Source organism: Micropterus salmoides, unplaced genomic scaffold (assembly GCF_014851395.1).
Source record: "Micropterus salmoides isolate LMB-PRFRI ecotype aquatic unplaced genomic scaffold, ASM1485139v1 Ms_hic_scaffold_8, whole genome shotgun sequence".
Classification (NCBI taxonomy): domain Eukaryota; kingdom Metazoa; phylum Chordata; class Actinopteri; order Centrarchiformes; family Centrarchidae; genus Micropterus; species Micropterus salmoides.
The window spans coordinates 12,901,605-12,926,196 of NW_024044570.1; the positions used below are offsets into that span (position 1 = coordinate 12,901,605).

The following is a 24,592-nucleotide window of genomic DNA, read 5'->3' on the forward strand; positions in this document are numbered from 1 at the left end:
GATCAGGGTACGTGGCACTCCGGCAAGACAAGATTATTATAACATATAGTGATATTGAAGGCATAGGCTTAGGCAGATGTGAGGGGGAAAAAAAACATTACTTCAAGGGTGCACTGAAAAATAAGGATGATATACATGTACTATATCAAAGGGGGTTTCGAGCGGCCACTAGCGGTGCGGTTCTAAGATTACAAACAGGTGTGTGCTCATACGTGTGCTCGCTTGAACTCATGAGCGAGCATAATCCGAAACACTACCACTTTCATACAGAAATAACACAATAAATGCAGGAACACCAGCATGCAGGCTGTGGCTTTTCTCCAGACATGTTCAGGCTCTGTTACTTCAAAGTTCCCGTCTCAGAGGCAGATCACCACCGGCGCCGTACCTTTCATTCAGCGCAGCCAGATATGCATCCACCTCTTCTCTCAGCATAAATGACCGTTATCACCCGTGAGGTGCATGCAATTCTCGGCAGGCAGGCAGAATTCGGCATAACACTGGCGAGCTAACGTGACTTTCTCTGTGTTTCTCCGGCATTTACTAATGCTCACTTTGTTCTTACTGAACCTGTTTGGTCTGATGGCCCCCCCCCCCCCCCCATGTATAATGGCTCCTACTATAAGTTATAATGTTAAGCAGAGAAGGGCGGATCGTAAGAAACAAGGTAGTGTGATCCAAATCAAAGCCGCTTCAGACTGCGACCGTAACCTAGCAGGTGGTATAAGTTATTACTTGTCCACAACATCATTGTTCCACATCCATTCCATTCCATAAGGACTAAACTAGGGATGCACAGATACCACTTTTTTTCAGACCAAGTGCAAGTACTTACATTTGGGTACTTGCCGATACCGAGTACCGATATGAGTACTTAATAATACCATTACAGTTCTTACAATTTGTTAGTTTTATTTGCATGTTTTGTTCTCACCTGACTGTAACAAATACATCCTGATGCAGTTGCTGCCATTTTAACATCCAACTTTTCCTGAAGAAACACGGCATTGTCTGCTACCCATTTCACATAAATTTAACTTGGGACACAGTTAATTTCAGAATAACTAAACATACAAACTGTTGAAGAACAAATGAAAGGACACTGTATGTTATCATATAGAAGTGCTGTGTGTGAGGATTAAGCCTTTTTTGGAAAAGTGAGGGGCAGGTTCTTTTTGATGAAAAGAAGCTTCTCTGCATTATCAGCTGTGAGCCTGTTTCTGTTTTCATCCACAATATGTGACACTGAGCTAAATAGCCTTTCACCTTCCACACTACTGCATGGGGCTGAGAGGTATCTGCGTGACATGTGGGCAAGTGTGGGAAACCGCACTTTGTTAACGCTCCAATACTGAAGTGGTTTGTCTTCCCGAGAAGTTGTGTTCTCTCCAAGGTATGTCTCTAACTGAATGGCAGCACCCACAGGTGCAGTGCTCAGTGATGTCGATGCTTGCGCATCTGCTATCTCATCAAACACACTGTCCAGAGTGCTGCTGGCCTGGGCCTTGCGTATCTTTCTTGCAGGTGGTTCCCCCAGATCTTCCTGCTTGTCTGCCTCTCCTCCAGACACATTCTGCATCTCCTGCATCACCATCTCTTTGGCCTCTGTGGCAGTGTTTTTGTTTGAGGAAAAAAAAACAATCTTTATACCTAAATCAAAAAAAAGCATCGAAAGTGCTTTGCTTGTAGAACGACTCTCTGTGAAGTAAATTCTCCATCAATCCACTGCGCAGTTAAACTGATGAGAGACATTTGGGTTGTCTCTGGACATTTTCTCTCTCTTCTCCAGCGTTTGCTCCAACGTTGGTTGTCGTAGTTTCCCGCTGCTAGCATTAGCAAACTCCTTGAACTCTGTGGTATGTTGGTTCTTTAGATGTTTAATCAAATTGCTTGTGTTAAAGGAGCTATTTTTCACCCCTCCTCTCGACAATTTAGCAGAGCATATTTTGCAGTCTGCTCTAGTTTTGTCATCGTCACTTATTGTAAAGAATCTCCAAACGGCTGACATTGCTTCTCTTCCGACGTTACCTGCTCATCTGAGGAGACGTTAACGTTAGCTCACGCGAAAGGTCAAGTTGCCGTAAAAGGGTATCGAGTGCTGTTGTATCGGAGTAATTCTACAAATACGAGTACATGAGCGCTGTATCGGGTCGAGACCTGAGGACTGGTATCGGTATCGGTGCATCCCTAGACTAAACGTTGAACTGTTGCCGGTGTTCTGACGATCTATGCTGCCTTGCCGAAAAATGCTACCATAGCGCAAATCGATAGACTCGACTCTACTCGGCCTTGCTCCGTTTTCCGTTGCAGATAGTACCCAGAGATAGCAACGCCACACACAACTGCCGCGATGTAATGTTCAATGTGACACACACACCAGCGATCCACACAGCTATAAGGCTCATGTAGCCTTGTTATTCTCCAGCGCTGTGGTTTGGCTTTTCCGGTTACGTTAGCGAGACAATCAGCTGATCAGTAATTGGCAATAAAACGGTAACGTTAGCTTACAACATGGAAGTATCAGCCAGCTAAACTTTTATTGCTCTGTTAGAAAAAACATGTAGTGGGATTAAGTGCATGTAGTTATTCTCTAGTGCTGTGCTTTGGCTTGTGGTGTAAAATATGTAGTTGGATTAATTTCATGTAGTGACTCTCTCCCTGCAGCGCTCTCTGGCTTTGTTGGTCACTTTCGTGAGACAATCAGCTGATCAGTAATTGGCAATAAAACGTGGCTTCTAGCATGAAAGCTTAGATCAGCCAGCTAAACTTCTGTTGAATACTGCCCTGGTGGAAAACATGTATTTATTTTACTGCTAATAGTAAAACATAACATGACCGTGTGCCTATCAAGTGACCAACAATGAATACTTTTTTTTTTGGATGTGTAATTTGTACTTTCACATGCTGAATATCCATTAAAAACTTTGCACCGTTTTACCACAAGCTGAAATTATGGCAATAAATCCTCATTTGTGTTTCTGTTGTATTTTAAATAAATAAAAAAGACATTTTGGTAAGATTTGCAGATTGCTTATCTAATTAATTAAGCAAAGCGAGAGGAGCCTTGATCCTCACCTGACAATGCATTTGTAAACTCATGTTCATATTATGTGGTTTATAATGGACTGCGGTGCAGAAACAGTGAGGCTTACGTTACCTGTTATCTGTCAGTGGTCATACTTGATGCACTAGATGTGAGTTTTTGAGATGTTCTTCATTTTCTTTGGTATGTTAAACCAGATGAGCCAACACTCCCAAAATGTAACAAAAAGTTTGATTACAGTACAAAAAAATAATATATTTCAGGAGAATGAGACATCATGTGACACTTCATTTCTTGATGTGGTTGTTGTTTAATGAACAAGTAACAATAACATTCACAATAACATATGGTTTTACTGAATAATCAAGTAAATATAATTTCTTAATATATCAATGTAAAGAAACCTGATTTCTTGAATGGCAACTGGGGTGGTGATGGTGCAGTGGATAAGACGCCTGACTTTGGTGTTAGAGACCCAGGTTCATTCCCCACTGCGACACATCTACAATTGTGTCCCTGAGCAAGACACTTAACCCTTAGTTGCTCCAGAGGTGTGGGACCTCTGACATAATTAGCATAATTAGCTTTGGATAAAAGTGTCAGCTAAGTGAATAAATGTAAATGTAAACTCTCTGCTATCTCACAGAGGACATCTTTTATCCTGTCTCAGGCACCGTAGCTATACAACTCGCTTGGATAGGGGAGGGTGGGTGCAATTCGCAACTCTGACCACTAGATGTCACTAAACCTTACACGCTGAAACTTCATGTATGTGTTTAGTTACAATGCTTTTAGAAAGTATCCCACAAATGTAAGAATGTTCATAACAAGGGCTTTATGATCATCTTCGCTTTCAGATGCTTTTGGGAAATAGGGCCCAAGACTTTAAAGATTTTTTTAGCAGCATAGATCCCCTGCAGGAAATAATTGGACATAATATCTGTGAACATCCCTTCCTGTTTTGCCTCAGATGCATGTTTATTGACTGAATTGCTCCACTGTTCCTATGAGATGAATGGGGAGGTAGCCTTTGTATTTCCTTCATTTTCAGCTCATTATCTTCTCCTTTCAAGCCCCTCTAAGCTTGTTAGGGCGCTTGGCCACCAGCAAAAATTTTCTGTCACTATGCTGTCAGTTCTGTAACTAATGGCCATCTCAGCTGTCTTTGGCTGGCCTCAGGCTGGCTGCTCAAAGGACGCTGTAGGGAGAAGAGCATTTGATCAGATACTGTAGATGGACACCTCTCACTTTCATCTTTCACTTCATCTGAACTCTCAAGTCCTCACAAGCACTTTTTCAGCCTTGCTGAATCACACTGAGGCTAGTTTAGCATCAACAATGTTCTTTAAGGACAAGGAGAAAGAGATAAAAGATTTTTATGTTCGGTGTTAATGATGCAATTTAGATTTGCGACTCCTACACACTCCTAAAGGGTTATGTTCAAGAGCATCATCAGGGAGCCCTGGTGCATTACACCTACACTGTAAATTGATGTTTTATTGGTAGAAAAAAACTCTAATTTTCTCAAGTTGTGATCATTTACCAGCTCACTACTTATACCAAAGTGAAGTGTCTCGTAAAGAGATGTGATCTAAAGATCTCCATCAGAGCATCCATATTTTTGTTTTGACTATGAAATATTCAATGAGTTTTTACAACCTTTTCCACGTGTTCTGACAAGGAAAAGAAGAAGGAAGATAAGTGAAGGAAGGAAGGGATAAGCAAAGTTTGAAGAGGATGTATGTAGAAAAAGAGAGAGAGAGAAGTGAAAAGAGGAGAGGATATTTAATGTTTGGGTAATAGGAGATGAGAGGAGATAAGACAAGAGGAAAAGGACGGCGAAGAAAGGCAGGCTAAAAGGAGGTGATTTTATAATGAGATGTAAAAATGGAAGAGGAAAAATAGCAATGAAGAAGAGTAGGAGGAGGAGGATGTGAAGAGACAAGTGGATGGCCAGTGAGTTCATGAAGAAACTTTGAAGTCAGTGAGAGGAGTGTGGAGCCCTGAGGTCATGCAGGTGTATTGACTAGGAGAGAGTTGAACGGGGGCCAGACAAACAATTTGTTCCCTCAGACCTCATTTGCATTCATTGGAAACTTGTCAGAGATTTAGACAAAAGACAAAGTAGACAGACAACATCAGAATGAAAGACAGATAAAAAACCAAGAGATAATCAAACAAACAGACAGCCAGAGTCACACAAGCAGGAAATACATAGGAAATAATAAGGCTGGTGATTATGACCAGGTGTATATAAACAGATCCAAGTAGATGGGCAGGCCTGTCTGGGTTAAATTGCGCAGGACAGAAGAGCTGCTAGCAGTTGTTTGGCTTTGCTTTTGTATAATTTGAAATGGCAAGGGCCACAGTGTGTATTACACAACGGTAGGCAAGAAAAAACATCACAACCTCATCATAGTTGAAATCTCCCCTGGGCACCTCCCACCAGACACTCAGGCACAGGTAGTGAATATTTAAAATCATATTAATTTTTTCGCCCCCTTGACAGCTCCCATGATGCATCTTTGCAGCTCTCCCTCTCTCTCTCTCTCCTTTGCTCCATGATTTACCCACAAGGCCTGGGGGCCTGTGACTGTTTAGGCTCAAGCGGCTTGTTTAAACACAGTGATTATGTATTCATTATTTATTTAGAGACGGCCTTACAAAGCACTCACTCCATCACCCATAATTAGTGTGTCTTAATTAGGCCCTGCTAATGGCCGGAGCTGTCGTTTAGCTGAGCACAACCTGCTGCTTCTACCTAAATGACACATCTCCCCGGGATAGCTTGCTGCTGTAGCTGCTGCAGTGCAGCAAACTCCACTGGGCACTGGACAGCTACATTGCTGTAAAGGCCAATGGAAATTAAATAGCATGTTTTTCTATGCTGTAGCAAACCGATCTTCCTTGTAAATTACATGTTCTGTGCTCTGTTTCGTAAAAAAATTATTTTTGTAGAAAATTAAAATTTAATTATTTGTTTTGGTTTCATTAAGAAACCATCTATCTGTTATTGTTTCTCTGTATGTGGGTAAATTCTTTGCAGGTAGACACTTTACTGTATCTCCACAAAGCAATTCAACAGTCTTGGTTCTACTGACAGTGACACTGACTAACAGCCAGACAGCAGCCCGCTGTGCAACACAAAAAGAGACTTTTAACCCACATTAGCTTTCTAGCTAATGTCGCCTGCTTTGATGGCCTGTCCCCGTCTGGAGCTGTCCCCAGAAATGTCCCTGTTTTTAACTGTGTGTTAATAATAGACTGTATAAGGTGTTAACAGACCTGGAATCAGATTTTACGTGGCCAGAAAGCCTGGACAGAAGAGCAGACAGGTGTTGTGCGGAAAAGTGATCATCCGCCGAAAACTGATTGCAGTCCACGGGAGCGCGCGCAGCATGTAACGTGATCGCCCTGTATTATTTTGTATTATTTATGTGGACATATGTGCTTTTATATGGATCATGCCATACAGTTCATGGATCAAACAGACATAACGTTTCAAATAAACATCACTTTATGTCCGTGGTAATATCAAAGGAATGTCTTTGTGAAACTTTTAACGGTTCTTTTAAGAGAATAATCACAATTTGGATAATCACAAAAAGTGTTTACAGTTTATAGTTTAATCAGGCCTGACATTTAGGCTATGTGATAATAATAGAAGCCTAGGTTCTGTATGGATTATGTGTTTGGTAGGACTATGTGTAATATCCTTGTTTATATTTGGAATACAGACTGTAGCCTATAATTAACATGAATTACTGCTGAGTTAATATAAAATAAAGACATGATCTATTTTGCAATTATCCTTATGATTCCACAGTATTTTACTTGCTGTGTACCGACCAATCCAGGCCTTTTTACCTGTTGAAATACCTTTTTAAATGGCTCTATTGACTGAAAGGTAGTTTCTGCTTCAAAATGACTTGATTTCATTCAGAAGAGTTATATGTAACAGAGAAACCGAAATCATCCCCGTTTTTATTTCATATATAATAACATATTTTTTAATGACATACTGGCCACCAAACCAAAAATGTCCCAGTTTTTCATTTCAGAAATCTGGTCACCTTACTGTAGCACATTTAAGTCTGGGCAGTGCTGATGCTAAGTGGTGTAGTCCATATACTTAAACCTGCATTCATTGATATTATTTGGCCACTTAAGAACAGCACCACAAGCTGTAAAGACTGACACTGACATATTATCATCTTAAAAAGTTGACGCGTTGAACGTGTTAGCAAACAGTTGCTTAGTAGCAGACACAGAGCAACATTAGCATTCATTTGTCATCTTTCTGGCCATTTGTAAGTCCTACATTCACACTTCTTTTGTTTCTTCTGTTTTGGTTTCCACCACCTACTGACAGAAATATCTGTATCTTTAGCTGCTAAATGCTCCAGTATGCTCACCAGCAAATTGCTAACTTTGTCCATCTCTGCTTTGGTGCTGGATATGTATGAACAGCGTGTTCATTAAAGCTCATGAAAAACTGCTGTTTCACTGGAAACAGCTGGCTGCTGTGGCTGTAAAAATGCTGATGATATCAGTGAGAATGAATCAAAATAGTTCAATTGCAGCCATATAAACCAAAACAATGAGCTAAAAGATGCTAAAACAGTCCAATGACCTGAGGGGTGATAATTATCTGTGGGTTCGTCACCATAAGCACCTATACTTTGATTAGCAGCATTAAATACTGCGATTAACACAACTCCTTGCCTATATAAGCCAGCCCCAGCAAACATCATTCTGAAATTCACGTACATGTTTTTTGACAGCAAAAGCAGTTTACAAATTGTGATGGAGGATTTTTTTTTCTTTTTTTTTTTTTTTTTTTTTTTTTACAGCTGTAGGTAAGTGATACAGAGTGATTGCATTCTGTATGTGCTTGCAGCTACCGATTGTTCACAAGCCTTGTTTCCAATTTACTGTGATTACTCATCTACTCTCCCGCTCAAGTGCTTGCAGATATGGATTTGCGTTTCAGTGTGTGTTTCATCTTCAGGAGCCCAGTGTGTAACTCAATTTGCCTCGGGTTTCACGATGATTGATTGATTATTTGAGTTCACTCTTTCTCTTAATGAAGACTGAGGACCAGTGACAATCACTCAATTACTCTTTACTGTACATAAAAGAGCAGGGATCTGAAATACGTCTCTCACCTTATTGCTGTGTCATGTACGTGCCAATAAAAGCTTTGTACACATTATTATTGACTTTAGGGTTCTGCAGCCCTTTCTCAGCCGTCAGCGTGAATGTGATCTGACATGACAAATTCAGCTCATTTTAAAATCCACTTATTGTGAAATGGCATCTGTCTTAGGAGCAGGAGGAAAGGCTCTGTTGAGATCCAGAGATGTTTCTTAATAATTTCTCCTGTAGACTATCAGCATTACCAGGTAGACCTTTATGGAAATGGAAATCGGTTTGAATTACGTTACTATAAGGGAGATGTACATGTGGCAACAGTAACAGGTTTTTCATTGGGTGATGCAACACAGTAGAACTGCATCCCAACCCCCTAGGCTATCTGTCAGTCAAAGAAGGGAGAAGACACAGGGAGGGAAGCGACAGTGGTGGGAAAAAGGAAGCAGAGAAAGAAAGAAGGGGTAAAAGCAAAGAACTGTACCTGTCCAGGATCACAATAGAAAGCAAGGACAATGAAAGGGAGGGATGAAGAGAGGGCAGGCTAGACTAGACTCTAAACTCGTTTGTCTCTTACCCTTTTCTGCTCAAAAAGAGAGCAAACTGCAGGGATGGGAAAAGGTGATGACAAGGGCACCTCTCTTTTTGCCTCAGCTTTGAGACAGAGATAGACGGGCGAAGTGAAAAAGTGACACATGGAAAGGTGAAGGCAGAGGATTAAAAAAAGAGAGAAGGGGTGTTCATTGCAGAGTGGCATAACAAGCCCAGAAGAGTGCAGAGGAAAGACGGTCCGCTTGTTTCTCACTTTGTCCGCAGAGAGCTGCCTTAATAGAGCTCCTGCCAATCAGGATAACAAGTAAAATAACTGCAGTCTATCTCATAATCTCTTTTTCTCCTCATTTGCTTGTTCCTCCTCCTTCTCTTCATGCTTCTTCCTCCTTCTCTTTGTCTCCTACACCGCTCGCCTCCTCATCCTGCACATCCTCCTCTCTCTCTGTGTAGGTATCTCTGTCAGTTTCTGTGTCTTTCAGTCAGCAAGGTAACATCAAAATAAATGTGGCCTTGACCTCTCCAGGTGATAGAGACAGAAAGCTTGGATTTTATTTTGTTTGTGTTGTTTTTTCTTCCCTTCCAAAGCAGAGAGAGGAAAAACATGACACGATATAACAAGTGAAAATACTGCACCATCCTTTTCTATGATTCAATAGCAGAAGCCTCATGATTCAGTTGAGATACAGCTTCCAGGCAGTGCCCTTGTCAGATTGTCACAGTTGATGATTTAATTACAGTGATCTTCCATAATCATTTACGCAAGATGATAACAGAGAAGGCGAGACTTTTGCAAGCATGTTGTATCCTTGCTGTACCTCACACATTCAATCCTGTCAAGTCCAAGGTGCGACAACAGTGAGTTTCACTGTCCAAAAACACTGCAGCACTTTAAAAGTTGATTTGACAGCAGGCTGAGAAGCTTCGTGCCATAATTGTAGCTGACAGGTTTTGGCTCAAATAAAAGAGAATGAGGCGAATCTTTTGTTGAGGGTGTAACCCTCTGTTGTTACAGCCAGACAGTCACGCTTTTAAAACTCCTGAATGAAACTGGCTGAAAATAACCTATTTGCATATTTTTAGACTTACTTCACCATCAGTGCCTGTTATAAATAGTATCTGACTGCTCAGTTGTACTTTGAACAATTTTATACAGACTTATTGGGGGAGAAGAGGATGATTCGATCAAATTCAGCTTGATTTTTTTTATATACTGGCAATACATCTCATGCAGCTTTTGCCTTTAAAAGCTCCCCATGCTTTTATCACACTGAAATTCAAAGGCAACAAAGAGCATTGGATATTCCTCTTCAGGAATGGAGAGAATTTATATTAATTTTCAAAGATAGGTTGGTTATGCTGTTTGCTGTAGACTCATGATTTTTAAGCAGTGTCCTTTTAACCCAGCAATTCTGTCCTGAGGGGAGAAAAAGAGGTGCTCAGCTCTCACCAAACTGATGTAATTAGTGAAATGTGATCATTTGCTTTAAAGTCTGCCCCAACGAAAGAAAGAGCTTTTTGAACCTGGCCAGTATGGAACAGAAAAAAAGAATGTGTATTTTTTTTTATTTTTTTTATAGAAAATCTGCTACTCAGACAAATGCGGGTAATTTTTAAATAGATAAGGCCCTAATCTGAGGGACATTTGATCAACGGTTAATCTGCTGCAGAAATTCTATTAAAAGGCTGCGGGCTCATTAGCCAATAGATCTTAATCCCATTACTGCCTGGGCGGTGGGGGACCATGAGCCCGTCTGCCTGTCGCTCTATGGGGGATACTGTTGCAGGCAGTCAGAGAAGGTCAGACACGGAACACTGCCATTTTCATAATGAGAGCAGAGCATCATGCATCATGCACAATCATAAAAAAGCCATCACTGGCTATGCAGACACGTTTAATCACGGTACATATCTGGGCCTAACATATTTAGCCCTACTGTGTAATAACAGGCTTTATTTCCTCTCTCATGTGGGCCTGGCCCTTAGTTTAATTAAATGTTAGCTGAAATATGAGAATGATCTGTCTCTCTGTGTGCATTATGCTCATTGTTGAAAATTGGATTGGATTTGTTCATGGTTGATGTTTGTAGGAAAGTTGCAGGGTTGTGTGTTGAAATAAAAGGGATGAATGTTGGCCTGTTAAGAAAGAGCAGTGAGAGAGTGAAAAACAGAAACAAGGAAACACAGATGAGAAGACGACTCAAGAATGACAAGGGGGGAACAAAACAAAAAATCCAAATAGGAGAAGGTCAGAGAATGTAATCTAAGTTTTTTTTGTTAAAGACAAGAGCTGGAGGAGGGAGAGTCAAGGATATTTTTAAGTGGAGCTCTGTGAAAACATCAGCTCCATTTATTCACAACCACCCACAGCATGTTAGCAGGTGTGTCAAAGCCCTTTGCTGAGCTTCTTTGCACGTCACCTTATAGATACTTATGTCCAAGCAAAGTTCACACACCTTATAATTAATTTGTTTGCCTGCATGTGTTTGGAGGATTAGATTGTATAGGATTTTTACTGGCATTTCAAAATACAAGCCTGTAAAATCTCTGGCGGCTAAGAATAGTCTTGTTATATTACATTTATTTATTCCCTGCTATCTTTTATTGATACAGATGTCCTTCTCTGGCTATGCAACTATGCTTGATCAATAAAGCCCACGGACTGGATTCACTCCAATGCTACACATTGTTTTATCAATTATGAATCAGTCAGAGTTAAAAATACCTAACAGGCAAGAATGGAGCTCAATAGTCCATTGACTGTAAAGAGCATATTTTGAAACCAACATGACTGTGTATCTTATTGCTCTTCTCTTTTCTTTCCTTCTCTTCAGATATTGATGAGTGTGCGGACGGCTTTGTCGAGTGTGATAGTAAATCCACTTGTGTCAACTTGCCCGGCTGGTACCACTGTGAGTGCCGTGATGGCTACCATGACAATGGCTTGTTTTCCACCAATGGGGAATCATGTGTAGGTGAGAGGTCCACTTTCACTTTCTTAACACAAAGCGTAAACTTGGACAAGTCAGAGGCATGACACAAGAGAAAATTTTATTTTTTTTGTAAAAAAAAGAAACACATTACTTGTAAATTTATCCCATGTAAAACAACATATCACCTGTAAAAAATATCACATTTAGCATGTATGTGTTTTTGGACACACATCATGAAGTTAAAACAAAAGGCATTTCAGGAATGTTTTATTTTAACCTGTAATTATTTTTCTTTTCTTTTTCTAGGATAGTCTCCATTCACGTTGTCACATGTTTTGTGTCCAAAATTATATTACATTGTGATGCTGCTACTCAACAAGATATGGCACTATCTTTGTAATTATTTTTGTAACCTGAGATTTAAATTTTTTAGTTTTGCAACAATAAGACCCTTTTGCATCTTATAGCTCCACAGTGCCCTATTAACAAAAACACCCTGTTCATTTTCCATTGACTGGCCAATGATGTCACATCTCACTCCCATCACAGATTTAGGGGTCCACTCTTTGAGTTGTAGCTTTCTAGGATTGAGAGGTTCAAGTTACCTTTTATTCAAGTGCCTTTTAATTAAGCAAAACTTTGTTCAAATATGTCCGTCACTTGCCATCAAAAACAAACTCAACTTTTGCTTAAAAGATGTTGTGTTACGCTTGTGGTATGATTGGGTAGGTATGTCATTATCAGTGTGTTTTCCTCCCAGAATGTCAGTTTGCTTTCTGCAGCCTGTTCATTTTCTGGAACATTGTCTCTGATACAGCCTGTCAGGAAAAGAGTCAGCTGTCAAAATAGAAACCCTCAATCTACAGTAACATCGAAGCATTGGCTGTAACAATAGTGCTAGTGCTGCTCCACTCGTTGACCCCATCTTGGCTGTCAGTTTGAGATGGGAGAGGCTGGCAAAAAAGCACGTTAAAGGCACTCTCAAAAAACCAAACCTGTCTGGCTTTCACAAAGCAAAGTTATAATTTGACCAAAAGTAGGTTTCTGGGTTACATTACAGTTGTATACTGTATGTTTCCCCCAAGATCTAAAAAAGGTTGTATTGCTATATTATAAACAACTGCATTTGAAGCTCTGACACTGTTTAGCAACATTCAGGTTCAGAGAGCAGGTCCCTGTCTTGCTCAAGAGGACAAAGATGTGATTGCTAATTGAAACATATTGAACTTCAAACCAATCTGTGACACAACATGCCCCTTTACCTTGTCACCATGTAACTAAAGCAAACATTACAGGGCTTATCATAAAAATAAATCCCCAATTCCACAAGCTATGCATAAACTGTGTTACCTGCGCCGAGCATATGTATGATGTCATCTTTTTGTTGTGCTCCCTGCAGATATTAATGAATGCAAGACGGGGAGGAACACCTGTGCCAACGACACAGTGTGCTTCAACCTGGAGGGAGGCTATGACTGCCGGTGCCCCCACGGGCACAATTGCACCGGCGACTGTATCCATGACAACAAGGTCAAGCACAGTGGGCAGATCTGGGTGCTGGACAGTGATAGGTGCTCTGTGTGCTCCTGTCAGGTAAGAAACAGAGGCAGATGGACTCAGAGAGCACAGAGACAAAGAGAGAGTCGATGAAACAGCCAAAGATAGACAAAATTTTTATACAGAAGCAGATAGAAACAGAGGAAATGTGCCCAGTACCATAGATAGTTGGTGTTCACCCTCTATTTTATTGCATGGGCACCCAACTGGTCTATGATTGGATTTTCTGTTCTTTGTTTATTGTCTCTCCACTCTCCAAGCGTTAAAACAAAGAATAACAAAGCAACTGTAAACCTGTTCTTCCCTATGAATGATGCCATTCCCCACAGGGCCAATCAGCAACAAATGTCACCTTGTTTTGTTGCATAACCATACGGCTCCCCTTGAACAAATCAATGACATTTAAAAAAATATATTGAAACACAAAACACAGCAGAAAATTAGACCTGCATGTGACGATGGATGAAGGACCAATGTCATGGCACCTCTGGGGAAATAGTGTTGTTACGCAGTGACATCAATCAACATTTATGAAATTAAAGGTTTGCACTAACATTTAGTTAATTTGAATGAAATGATCCTAATCAGTGGATTTGCTTACTGCAGCGAAGTAAATTGTTGTGGAGCATTCTCAAGTTCAAATTTGCCAACTTTGATGTGCAAATGTACCTTGTTGACTTTTGTAGAAGAAACACTACTTTAATAAACACTCGTCATCAGAGCGCCATCCTGTTTAATGATATGGAAATTAAACTGAATTTATTAAAACTGCATTATTAATTTGATCAGTCTCAAGAAGGAATTGATTGAGGGATAGATTGACCTTGTCTTCTGCTTCAAAGAAAACACACCGACAACTTCTTACTGATTAAACAAGGATATTTATTTATAGCTAAATACCTAATAAATGATTAAATGAAGGATTAATAAAGAAAACAAACACAACAGATGAATAGCAGCTATTATGATGAAATAAACGTGATCTTATTGGCAATAGTGAAGTAAATGCACTGATGGTGAAACACAATGGTAACGTAATGCTAGGACACTTTACATCTCTAAATGGGAATTCATCAATTTAATTCGACATCAACTCTTTATCACAGCAAAAAAACGTGATTCAGCCTACTGTTTTGAAGCGCTGGCAGAGACTAGATGCTCCAGCTGGCTTTCCAGAGTTGTGTGCAGAGTTCAGGCCACCGTGCAGCGGAGGGTGCAGTTATGCTCCCAGGTGACTCCTTGCAAGCACCTGGTTCGGCAGTCTTGTTTCAGGGCCGACAGCAGAAATCCGGGCCAAGACGTTGCGGGCACAGTTCTCAGGAGGATGTAGGATTCAAATCTTTTTCGGTTCTAACCATATTAGCACACTAGCTTCCAGAAAGTTTCTTTTAAAGTTGGCTGGGTTCCACCAGCTGCGGTTAGAAGCTGTTCTCCCTTGTGACAAGTTGGCTAAGTCGAATAAAATAACTTGGACTATAATTTCTCCAGCTAGGCTTCTAATTTCGTTGGCTGGATACAACTAAGAACAGAGAAATAGCATCATATAACTTGCGAGACTACGTGGTAGGCTACAAAAATGTAAAGTAAAACGAACTCTTGAGTTTAATATGGAGGCATTAAAAACGGATTGCTTAGAAAATAGTTAAGTTGTGCACTGACTTTAGATGAGGAAAAACAGAAACTTAAAGAAAGACGCCCAAAGAACCTAGGACAAAAAACAAAGTGAGAAGAAGATGGAGGTCCAGCCTAAAACTTGTCAACTAGCCAAAGGAGGAGGAATTTTGGGGCGTGGAGGAAGGTTTTGCACCCATATTCCTTTGTCTGAAGGGACACATTGTCTTCTCCAGTTGATTTAATTCAAATCGTATGTGTTAAATTCACATACTGTCAATGGTCAATCATCCTGATCCAAAACATGAAAATAACAGAGATTAAAAGAACATTCCACCATTTAACCAACCGCTATTTCAGCAGATCATTCAACCAGTTTACTCGAGACTCTTAACGACTTTAACTATCACATACATTTTAACACTACTAAGAAGTATAAACACCATTTTGCTCTACATAATATACTATAATATTTATATAATATTATACAGATTTCTAATGGATGTTCATTGGTCAGTAGTAGATGGTAGTGTGGTCACGTGGTAAACAAGAGGTTGCTCAGTTTGTCATACAAAAATAAACATTGGGTTAAACATCAAGACAATATGTTTTGAGAAAGGTTAGCTGGATTTCTTATTGGTTAGATGATTATCCTTAATTCAGACTTGGCTCAAAGAAAGTTAGCTCCTTTAAGGATTTCGCATTTTCTCAGGGTTGAGAAGTTCTTGTCCTATCTGGCAAGTCTCCAAACTGACAGCTTTACTATCAGAGAATGGAAATAGGCAAATGTTTGCCTTATGAACTTTATAAGTTGATCAAATGTCAGTGTTGTGTTTATAGCTTGTTTCCGCTGCTCCCAGTAGACAAAAAAATCAGTTATTGCAGGTTTAAGTTAATTAATAATAATGAAGATAAAGCTGGTCGCACACCAACATCTCCAGAATAACTGAAAACGTCTTGGTAGTTATATAAACCTTTTCTGCGTGTAGTAGAGCAAGCAATGCGTATAATTTCTGCATCAGGCTTGCTTGTCTTGTACTTTGTTTTTAGTTAATGAGCAAGCTAGCTTGCTACTGCGCTAGCTAGTAATGTAGCTGGTGAGCTGGAGTTAGTTTCACTCTTTAAAATCCACTGATAACATATGATATGACACGACACATTAATGAACAAACCAATGATAAAGTGACCCCTTAAGGCCAAGTCATTTTTGGAAATATTAGAATTCAGTATTATGCTTAAATTCTGCTCAAAAAAAGACTTTTCCTGTCTACATAACTTTTTCCTTTTTAAACAAGAAAATGTGTAGGATAATGTGTAGGCATGGAAAAGACAAAACGTGAGTGCAGATAGAAACACTGTGAAACCTTATGTGACAGTGACAGTGATGCCGTTGTGATGAGCAATTTCATTAAAGTGCCTGAGCTATATGTAGTGATTTTTAAAGGTCTACTAGAGTGACTCAAGCTTTTGATGTAGTTGTCTTGATTGATTTCTGACACCCCCAGTGACAAGGCATCTGGGAACACTTGATCCACAAAACTCATTCCATCATCCGAAACACATTTTTTCTCCATGATTATCAGGTCATGGACCAGTCATACTTTGCATTTCAGCATTTCACTCAACCTAATGCCAAGTGTCTGGCAGTAGGGGAAGGTGATTATAGTGGATTAGTGTCGGTAGTGAATGATCAAGCAGCAAATTATTCATTTGATTACAAAGGACCAGGGCAGAAATGGCTCACTAATTAAATGAGTCATATTAATTGATTTGAGAGATTGAAGAGCTGCCTGTCAAAATTAGCTGTATTGAGCGGCTGAGGGAGCAGAGGAGTAAACATGTTATTGTTTTGGAGTTAGACGGACACAGCTGGATGTTATATGGAGAGCTGCTACTAACTGGTGAAATCAAGGTCAAACATCATAGAAAAGACTGGGATGTGTCCACACTGAAGTCGTGTGTATTACGTAAATAGTTCACTGTTTCAGTCTGCTTGGAGCCACCAGATTGGTGGAGTTTACCGCTGTCAGCAGGGTCACTAATTTCTAAAACATTTCAAAAATTGTTTCATTGAATTGGCAGGGGGGAAAAAATCACTTTATTAAAACTCTAGGTATCTCTGCAGTTCATTCATTCATTTTATTGGTCATGCATTTTGTAAATTTTTGTTTTCATAACACTAATTTTGATATATATTTTGCAATAATTTAGATTGTTGTCTATAGCTGGCTCCAATTCTAAACATAGATTTATTTAATCATTATTTAATTTAACCTTTATTTAACCAGGCAAATGAGATTACTTTTTTTTACTAAAATAGGCAAACAAACAATATAAAACAGATAACACAAACTATGATACGATTAGAATCAAACAATAATGAGATCATCATCATAATTTTTGATATGTATAATATGAATCATACAATTAGGTGACTTACCAGGTGGTGGAAAGTAAGGTGTTGATGTCTGGTGGTATATATACTCTTTCATTATTCTCAATTTGGTGGTGAGGCCAAGATTGTTTATTTGAAAATTCTATTTTTCCCCATGTTGAAGTAAGGACAGGACTCATTTGAGTAATGTGTGTTAGGAAATAATTATGATTGGAATAACTGAAAAATAATGGGCCCAGTTGGGGTCAGTTGAATCATTTATGCTAGACACTTGATCAACACATGCTGAAGAAGGCAGAGCTCTAAATATCAAAGAAAATGTTTGAGGGTTGAAGTATATGACAAAAGGATTTAAGTGAATTCAGACCCACAACAGTTCCCATATGTGGAACACACCTTAAATTGCTGAGACAACAAGACAGCTAAGTAGTACCTCTTCAAACACCACATGGATCAACGGGAACTCTTAAAGAACCATTGTGCACCAGTAGTCATAAAATATATTTAAATCTGGTTTGTCTTGCCTACAGTAAAGTGAATAACCATAAAATATAGCTCCAAAACAGTTGCTAGGGACAGGCTACATAGCCTTTATTACAATATTTATTATCAAGATACATGTTTAATGATCCCATCAAACAAATGGCTTTGTCTATGCATGCATGAATATGTGCGGTCATGCCTGTTTTCAATGTGTAATTGTGCTCATGTGATATATGTGTTTGTGACCATCTCCCTCAGGCTGGCCAAGTTATGTGCCGCAGGATGGTTTGCGACTGCGACAACCCAAACGCCGACCTTTTCTGCTGCCCCGAGTGCGACCCTAGACTGAGCAGCCAGTGTCTGCACCAGAGCGGCCTGCTCACCTACGGCAGCGGGGACACATGGGTGGAGAACTGCCAGCAGTGCCAGTGCCTGGTAAGTAGGGGCGGATAAATAAACCCCTGACTTGTTTATGAAACTTACATCGCGGGGATATTTATTTGGTGCTTTTTACCCAAGCCATTTACGGTAAGAGTGTTCATTGCTGTGCCGCAGCGCCTACACAAAAAATTTAACAAATACTCTAGTGGAAATGCTCAGAAATGAGAGATGTGCTGTGCGAAAAAAGCCAAGGAGAGAAGTTTTGTGGCAAGAGAGGGGGAGTGATTAAGAGTTGAATCGGAAGGTTGCAGAGAGGAGAAAATGAAGATTGCTTTTCATCTCGTTGCAGAAGAAAGGGAGTGAGTGATTAGTGAGATTTTAAAGAATTCAAAGGACTCTCTGCACTGTTGTCTGCTGTGATGGAATTTTATACATTTTATTGAAGGATACATTCAAGGTTAAGAGAACAGGAGGAAATGTGTGTGCCTTGTGAGTGGGAGGGTGTAATATTTTTGTGTGCTTTGAGAAGGTTGTTGATTGATGAGTATTTGCAACATGTGTGTTTTTGTGGTGTTGAGTGTCCTCTACATGCAATCCTATTTCTCATACAAAACCGAAAAACATTGTGTTCACCACATGAATCTTTTACAGTAAGACATATGCACTATTTTTTTTGTGGTTACGTCTTCTTCCGTGTTGACCTTTTCCAAGGTTTACACAGTTCTGATGTTCAAACAACAGGGAAGCATTTCCCTATTGCTTCCCAATAAACCTGACAAAAACAATAAATCCTTCTACCTGTGGTGTCCCTCTCACCTCTTGGCTATGTGGATATTAAATGCAAATGTCATGCTTTACATTCTACCCCAACCGTCTTGTCTCACACGCACTCATCTGTACCACGCACCCACACTCAGTGTCACTCTTTCTGTTCAGTGACTCATGAATCTTCTTCACTGTGGATCTCAGACAAGCACTTTACAACTCCCTTTCTTCTTTTTTTCTCCCCTTTTGTTGCTTTTGAAGATCAGCCATACTTGTAGCTAATATAAGTTGGCGCCACTCTGACAGATTTATGGTCTGAGTAGCAACATCAATGCCATTTCCTCCCTCCTACCATTGTAATGCTGTCCTGAAGCCTGGACCTAAGGGCTGCATTTTGGATTTCTTACAGCGAGCCATTATAGAAGAGCTTGAAAATCACTGCTCAGTTGAGAGGCAGCGGGGAAGCACAGTCGGCTGAAAATGGGTTTGCTTGGCTTCACTCTCACTGAGGCTGTGCTCACTGTAGGCACTTATATATGTTGACACAAGCAGACACAAACACATTTGAGAATGCAGACATGCCGGTTACAGCACCGGACCGTGGACACACACACACAACACACACTCACGTTTGTCTATCTTTGTGGGGACATATTATTGGGATAATGCAATCCCTAAACCTTTACCCTAACCGTAACCATCACAACTACATGCCTAACCTTAAGCCATACCCTAACCCTAACCTTAACATATTTCTAACATAAAACTATGTCTTAACCCTCAAACAGCCCTTTAAACTTATGGGGTCCAGCATTGGAAGTCCCCACAAAGCTGGTGAATGTTTTTGAACATGGTAAAACAAAAACACACACACGCAAACAAAAATACAGTATACAAACATAAGTATGTACATATTATACATGTGGACACACACACACACACGTACTCATGTTTGGGAATGTAGGCACACCTGTCACCACGGCAACACTTACTCCTTTCATACATCCAGGCGTACACACACACACACTTAAAACACACTCAATTAAAGATGCACAGACATGCACACAAAGCAAAGGACCACCAGCCACACTGTTTAAAGAGCAGCACTTGAAAGGACCAGGGAGAAGGCTTCTGTGTGATACCGTACCCGAGCTCCAGTAGCGTGACAGAGACGTGAAATGAACCTTGAATGCTGCTACACTTAGCAGAGGCATGGCTGTCCAGGCTCAGCGGGGGCCTTAAAATACACAGTGACAGCAGGCAGATGGGCAAAACATTTCCCAAGACCAAGATATGATTCCTTCTCTGCTCCCTGTGCAATCATTTGAAATCAAGAATGTGGCCTTTGCAGCACACATGTGCCCCTTGTGATTTGCTCTTGTGAAATTGCCAAAAGATCAAAGCAGCATGGATTTCCTTTGCCATAGGTTGTTCTTTAGTTTGAGTTGCATAAAAGAAAGAGTGTGATTGCTGTAGGCTAATTCCCTGGCAAAGATAAATGTCACTTGTGTTAATTTCCTGGAGTAATCTTGTTAAATGCAGTCTTATTCACTGTGAACCCTTACGTCTGTCTAAATAAATGCAAAGATGAAATTACAGTGAGATACCATGAACACTAAATGCACAGATAGACAGATTAAAATAACACCCGTCTGAAATATCAGAAGAAATGAAAGACCCCGCTTCAGTTTTTAGGCTGATAAAGTTTCCACACCACACTGCTCTGTGCGAAAGGCAAATAAAAGCTGATTGTAAAGCAAATCTCTTTCTCCTTTGTGATCATAGGCCACATCTGCATAAACAGACAAAGATGACAGTGTCCCTTATCGCAGCGTGGGACAGATACCTGAGGCTACATTCAATTCCTCCCTCTGGCTACGAGCAAAGAGTACCACTCGGGGGGATTTCCCCACTTCAGATGTTTACACACTACATGGAGGCAGGGAGTGGGCAATAGCACAGTGTGAGCCTATGCTTTATAGCCAGCTTAATTTACTACAACATTTCTAAAATGCTGAGCCAGACAATTTTCAGTGATATTAAATATCCCTACTGGGACAGTGGCATCAAGCGTCTTGTATATTGGGTGTATGCCTTTTGTGTCTGCTTGTGTGTTTAAACATGCCTATTCATATAGTCTGAGCTCATATTTCATTTCCCTAGTAGGTGTGAAGCAGTGTAAGCAGAAGTGGATCAGGTCAGAATGATATAGCATACAGTAGGTAGGATGTGTAAAGTTGGCCAAAATATGTATGATCCGTTTCCTCGGGCCAATAGAAAATGGAAGCAGGAGAAATCCAATAAGGCTCCCTGTGCTGAAAGTTTGCTGAGAGATTAATATGGCAACAACAATGAGAGAGGGGGACTAGAACAAGTCAATTAAAAAGCTGGAGCATTTACCTCTACAGTCTGGAAAAAATGCTGACTGTGTTGGAAGATTGCTCTGCTCATCTATATTTTCTAGGTACCTTAACAACATTTTATTTCATCCAGTGGAGACGTTCCCTCTAGCATGCAAATACACAGCGTCAGGAGAAATATGTGTATTTGCATGAATAACTTGTTTAGGTCTGTAAAATGCATTAGTGTGTTTGCACAGATTATTTTCGACTTTCTCTCTTTTTCATCTCTGTCTGTCTATCTGTCTTAAATTGTGTCTCCCGCTGTCTCCACAGCAGGGGCAGGTGGACTGTTGGCCTCTGCCGTGCCCGCCTGTGGATTGCGAGTTTACCGTGGTGCCTGAGGGCGAGTGCTGTCCCCGCTGTGTCACCGACCCCTGCCAGGCCGACACCATCCGCAACGACATCACCAAGACGTGCACGGACGAGCACAACATCTCACGCTTCAGTGGCTCTTCCTGGATTAAACATGGCACCGAGTGCACGCTGTGCCAGTGCAAGGTAAGGCGCCAGCCCCGCCAGCAGCCTTGAAACGGCAAATTACAGTTCGGTTAGTTCAGTGGCAAAGAAAAATGGTTTGAAAATTGAGAGGCTTTTGTGCTGGACACTGTGGTCCAGACTCTGCATTATGGAATTAATTTGTGTAACAAATAAGATGAAATGTTCCTTTTGAGAATTTAAGAAGTTTGATTTTATCAGTGATCATAGATTGCTATGTCTAATTTATATGTATTAAAAAGAATACTGTGGGTATTCACTTGTTCGTTAAAGCAATAGACATTTTGGGGTGAGTTAGATAGGAAAATTGATACCACTCACATCTGTCTGCTAGATATGCAGCTGCATAAAGAAATCTTTTGTGCTAAACTATTTCTTGACTGGGACCATTCACTTCCTGGAGTCTCTGCTGGTTGCCAGACGACCTTACAGTGACGACTCTTGTTTCCAGTCTTTATGCCAAGCTAAGCTAGCTAGCTGCTGGATGTGGGTTCACATTTAATCTACAGATAGGAGAATGTTATAAATCTTCCCATCTAACTCTCAGTAAGAAAGCAATTTGAATTTTTCAGATTGTTGAACTATTCCTTTAATAAAAAATGAACTGACACTGAGAACTAAGAGAAAGCCAAGCTGCGCAAACATCTGTCAGCCCCTCATCTCCTGGCCTACAGCAGGGAATCACAGTCTGCCCTCTCCTCTGCACTGTGTTCAACAAGCAGACATGTTTACACACACAGTACTTACAATGTATAGAGCCATAGATATTCTATTCCAGAAAACCTGTATAATTGGCTACGGTTAATTAGGTGGAGAAAGTATGGAGAGCAGCCAACTCTTGTGTCACAAGACAATCTCAGAGAAAGTAAACTACGCAGGCAAATATCCTCTTCCTTACCAGTTATGAGCATAAATTGTTTGCCTCAGCTTTAGGTCCAATCCACCAAGACTGAGTTTTGATGATGGAATATTTTTGCTCTGCTCGTCTGACAATGATTTCTACATCTTTTAGAAATGATTGCAGCCATTCTCAATGGACAGACTGATGAATATTCAAAGTCTTCATACTATCGTTCAAACATTTAAATTGTTTACACATAATCATGGATTTAATCTGTTTGAACAGTGCTGCTCTCAGTACAGTGTTATAGCATTCTGATTTGGTCAGTGACTTATGGGCAGCTGTGGTTCAGGAGATAGAGCGGGTTGCCCGTTAATCGGAAGGTCGGCAGTTCAATCCCCGGCTCCAGGCTGCATGGAGGCACCTTGGGCAAGATACTGAACCCAGAATTGCCCCTGGCGGCTGTTCTGCCAGTGTGTGAATGTTCGTTTCTGTTTGAGCACTTAGGCTCAGTGTGTGAATGGTGAATGCAGATGTAGTGTAAAAGTGCTTTGAGTGGTCGAAAAGACTAGAAAGGCGCTATACAAATACGGGGCATTTACATTTAGCAATCCAAGACCATTCAAATTTGTATTCTCAGTAGAATATCGCCACCTCAGATCACTTTGTGCCAAAATGACACTCAGAGGAATTATAAATGCCAAACTGAGTCTGTATGCTGCAGCACCGACGCCACCTGAAAATATTATCTGCTGAGCTGCAAAAAGAATTTTCCCGAGGTTTAAGTGTGACGATAATCCACTCGCCTTCTCTTTACTCTCATTTCCAGAATGGACACATCTGTTGCTCAGTGGACCCCATGTGCCTTTAGTCCTGGCAGACCTGAAGGCACCTGTACAGTGTTCTCCATGTAAAAAAAGTAACACCACCCCTATGTCTCCTCACTGTCCTCCTCAGAGGTGCGAGTCAAATAGTGTTTGCATTGTTAGGAGTTGTTTTAGCCTGCTGAACCAGGTGGATGGGGGTTACTAATCAGGATAATCCCTACAATGTCACATTGTCAAATACAGAGAGTTGTACAAATTTAACCTTCAGGTACTTTCTCCTCCGATTATCTACAGTTTCTAGCTCTTATTGTGTGTTCTACATGGTAAACCCCATCCATCTGGTGCCTCGCACAGCCTCAGCATTAAGAGAATGTTTTGCAAATACTCTGTGACCCGCGTCTGCCTCCTCAACTCCTCTTTATACCAAATGCAAACCTATGTCATACCAAACAGATGATGGACTACAGTTTCCTCAAACCCACTCTCTTTGTTCTGTCTCACCACTTAGTGAGTGAAACTTTAAGGATCACCATTCCCCACTCCCCAAATCATCGCTACATAAATCTGTAAGATATTACTATTACTGGCATGACTGTGCTTGATGTCCAATCATTTTTGCTGATTTCTAAATTCTCAGTGATGATGATGATACCTTAGATAGAGTAAAGGCAGTTAGCATAAGGTTCCTTTGCCACATTTATGAGTCGTCTATATATTATGCGGTGCTTTGTAGCATTTTGTTCCATTTCTCTTTTTTGTAATTTTTATTTCCAAGCTTGTTAATGTGTAATAGTGAAATAAAGTATTTCCATTTACATTAAATTATTGTCTTTGGCTTATGTACAAGTGTGATTTGTCTGTTTATAAGATACACCCTATGGTACACCTAGCTAAAACTAATACAGTCTTATACAACATGGTGTTTGATTAAACTGGATGGTAGTTTCAGAGGCTGCAGTTTGTGGTGCTGTTGACCTGTATTATGTTATACTGACACGTGTAATTTATCTATAGTTTATATCATTGAGGGTAGCTAAATAACAAAAACTTCTCTCTGTATAATGCAACACTGTTGTAAATAATGGCTTTAGGTTAATACATCATTTACTAAAAAGTTTATTTTGTTTTAACATTATGTACATGTACATTCATTTAAATT

General features: G+C 40.3%; 1 protein-coding gene across 1 annotated transcript in view; it reads left to right on the forward strand.

The window, feature by feature from the left end:
• The window catches only part of nell2a (neural EGFL like 2a), a 92,685-nt gene extending 68,430 nt beyond the window's left edge, over positions 1–24,255 (forward strand). Inside the window, exons 16-20 of the mRNA XM_038706414.1 lie at positions 11,578–11,718; positions 13,076–13,269; positions 17,981–18,157; positions 21,544–21,768; positions 23,436–24,255. Coding sequence (XP_038562342.1) covers positions 11,578–11,718; positions 13,076–13,269; positions 17,981–18,157; positions 21,544–21,768; positions 23,436–23,477 — 779 coding nt within the window. The 3' untranslated portion in view covers positions 23,478–24,255. The remainder of the gene's footprint in view (positions 1–11,577; positions 11,719–13,075; positions 13,270–17,980; positions 18,158–21,543; positions 21,769–23,435) is intronic.
• Positions 24,256–24,592: the final 337 nt, after the last annotated feature.